The sequence below is a fragment of the Colobus angolensis genome, unplaced genomic scaffold, assembly GCF_000951035.1.
Source record: "Colobus angolensis palliatus isolate OR3802 unplaced genomic scaffold, Cang.pa_1.0 Scaffold378, whole genome shotgun sequence".
NCBI classification, from domain to species: domain Eukaryota; kingdom Metazoa; phylum Chordata; class Mammalia; order Primates; family Cercopithecidae; genus Colobus; species Colobus angolensis.
The window spans coordinates 49,833-53,442 of NW_012117132.1; the positions used below are offsets into that span (position 1 = coordinate 49,833).

General features: G+C 36.3%; 1 protein-coding gene across 1 annotated transcript in view; it reads right to left on the reverse strand.

The window, feature by feature from the left end:
• The window catches only part of LOC105520291 (serine/threonine-protein kinase 31), an 88,855-nt gene that overhangs the window by 44,570 nt on the left and 40,675 nt on the right, over window positions 1-3,610 (reverse strand). Inside the window, exon 8 of the mRNA XM_011953919.1 lies at window positions 2,695-2,854. Within this exon, the coding sequence (XP_011809309.1) occupies window positions 2,695-2,854 (160 nt within the window). The remainder of the gene's footprint in view (window positions 1-2,694; window positions 2,855-3,610) is intronic.

The window sequence follows — 3,610 nt, forward strand, 5'->3', positions numbered from 1 at the left end:
GTAATTAACAGTCTACCAACCAAAAAAATCCCAGGACCAGACAGATTCACAGCTGAATTCTACCAGAGATACAAAGGACAGCTGGTACCATTCCTTTTGAAACTATTCCCAACAAGTGAAAAGGACTGACTCCTCCCTAACTCATTTTATGAAGCCAGCATTATTGTGATACCCAAACCGGTAAGAGACAGAACAAAAAAAGAAAACTTCAGACCAATATCCCTGATGAACATTGATGCAAAAATCCTCAATAAAATATTGACAAACTGAAACCAGCAGCACATCAAAAAACTTATCCACCACAATCAAGTCTGCTTCATTCCTGGGATGCAATGCTGGTTCAACATTGGCAATTCAATAAATGTAATCCAGCACATAAACGAACTAATGACAAAAACCACATGACTATCTCAATAGACGCAGAAAGGGCTTTGATAAAATTCAACATCGCTTCATGTTAAAAACTCTCAACAAACTAAGTACTGACGGAACATATCTCAAAATAGTAAAAGTTATTTATGAAAAACACACAACCTCAAATTGAATAAGCAAAAGCTCATTCCCTTTGAAAACCAGTACAACAAGGATGCCCTCTCTCACCACTCTTATTCACCATAGTACTGGAAGTTCTAGACAGGACAATCAGGCAAGAGAAAGAAATAAAGGGTATTCAAACAGGAAGAAAGGAAGACAAGTTGTCTGTTTGCAGATGACATGATTTTATATTTAGAAAACCCCATCGTCTCAGCCCAAATCTTCTTGAAATGATAGACAACTTCAGCAAAGTCTCAGGATACAAAGTAAATGTGCAAAAATCACAAGCATTCCTACACACCAACAATAGGCAAGCAAAGAGCCAAACCATGAATGAACTCCCATCCACAACTGCTACAAAAAGAATAAAATACCTAGGAATACAGCTAATAAGGGATGTGAAGGACTTCTTGAAGAAGAATTACAAACCACTGATCAAAGAAATAAGAGAGGACACAAACAAATGGGAAAATATTCCATCCTCATGGATAGAAAGACTCAAGATCATGAAAATGGCCATACTGCCCAAAGTAATTTATAGAATCAATGCTATTCCCATCAAGCTACCACTGACATTCTTCAAAGAATTAGGAAAAACTATTTTAAATTTCATATGGAATCAAAGAAAGAGCTCATATAACCAAGATAATCCTAATCAAAAGGAACAATGCTGGAGGCATCATGCTACCCGACTTCAAACTATACTACAAGGCAACAGTAACCAAAACAGCATGCTACTGGTACCAAAACAGACATACAGACCAATGGAGCAGAATAGAAACCCCAGAAATAACATCACACATCTACAACCATCTGATCTTTGACAAACCTGACAAAAACAAGTAATTGGGAAAGTATCTCCTATTCAGTAAATGGTGCTGGGAAAACGAGACATATGCAGAAAACTGAAACTGAACCCCTTCCTTACACTTTACACAAAAATTAACTCTAGATAGATTAAAGACTGAAATGAAAAACCTAAAATATAAAAACCCTAGAAGAAAACCTAGGCAATAGCGTTCAGGACATAGGTATGGGCAAAGACTTCATGACAAAAACAACAAAAGCAATTGCAACACAAGTCAAAATTGACAAATGGGATCTAATTAAACTAAAGAGTTTCTGCACAGCAAAAGAAACTATCATCAGAGTGAACAGGCAACCTGTTCTCCTGAACAGAAGAAAATTTTTGCAATCTACCCATCTGACAAAGGTATAATATCCAGAATCTACAAGGAACTTAAACATATTTACAGGAAAAAGACAACCCCATCAAAAAGTGGGCAAAGGATATGAACAGGCACTTCTAAAAAGAAGACATTTATGTGGCCAACAAACATATGAGAAAAAGCTGAACATCACTAATCATCAAAGAAATGTAAATCAAAACCACAAGGGGATACCACTTCATACCAGTTAGAATGGCGATCATTAAAGTCAGGAAACAATAGATGCTGGAGAGGATGTGGAGAAGCAGGAACACTTTTACACTGTTGGTGGGAATGTAAATTAGTTCAACCATTATGGAAGACGATATGGCAATTTTTCAAGGATCTAGAACCAGAAATACCACTCAACCCAGCAATCTCATTACTGGGTATATACCCAAAGGAATATAAATCATTCTACTATAAAGATACATGCACAAGTATGTTTATTGCAGCACTATTTACAATAGCAAAGACTTGGAACCAACCCAAATGCCCATCAATAATAGACAGGATAAAGAAAATGTACTACATATACACCATGGAATACGCTGCAGCCATAAAAAGGAATGAGTTCATGTCCTCTGCAGTGACATAGATGAAGCTGGACGCCATCATCTTCGGCAAACTAACACAGGAATAGAAAACCAAACACCTCATGTTTTTACTCATAAGTGGGAGTTGAACATTAAGAACACATGGACACAGAGAGGGAAGCAACACACACCAGGGCTTATTGCGGGGTGGGGGGAGGGTGAGGGGAGGGAATTTAGAGGACAGGTCAATAAGTGCAGCAAACCACCACGGCACATGTATACCTATGTAACAAACCGGCACATTCTGCACATGTATCCTGTTGTTGTTTTTTTTTTTTAATCAGAAGAAATTTTAAAAAAAAAATTCCTTATGTTCAACAGATAAAAACTATAATAGAGAAAAATTCTCAACTAACCACATATTCACAAGTTTTAATCTTCTCCTGAGCCAGATTGTATTCTGCCCATATTATCTCTAATCCATTCAGAGAAGCTGGAGTAGTAAAGCACCCTTCATCCAACACTTGTACAGCATCTGAAAGATCATTTCCAAAACGAACACTGATACCGACATGCCTATTTTTAAAAACAACAAAAACAAAAAGATCAAAACATTAGAAAGCTGATATGAGAAAAAGTTACACTTTAATACTAATGGTCTAAAAGTTATTGTTTACAGCACTGACGATGAAGAGGTACTTTTTAAAACTTTATATAAAATCATGTATAACTTATTTTTTTCAGTCCACATGTTTTTATGCAGACACGCATAATATAAACTTTGAATTAAAAAACATTTGTAAATATACTAATTTCATGACACAAAAAATATGAAAAAATTTAAAAATTTTTTAAACTATAAAAAAGGCAACTTTGAAAGTCTGCAGAATTTGAAATGGTATCAAATGAAGCTTCAATTTTTGGTCTACAAATAATTTACAAAGTCTAAGAGAAAAGACATGTAAGAAACCCACTTACCATAGGCTAATTGATCTCAACAAGAGTTAAGTTCCTATAGCATATTTTTTAGTCACAAAAACATCACTTCTAAATAAAGACTCAAAACATTTCTAATATTAAACACTGAAATACATGTGTCCTCTACATACATTTAAGAAAAAGCAATAAAAACAACTAAGATAGAGGGGGTGCGCCCAAGATGGCCGAATAGAAACAGCTCCAGCCTCCAGCTCCCAGCGTGTGACAGAGAAGATGGGTGATTTCTGCATTTTCAACTGAGGTACTGGGTTCATCTCACTGGGGAGTGCCAGAAAATTGGTGCTGGTCAGCTGGTGCAGCCCAACCAGCGAGAGCTGAAGCAGGGCGAGGCAT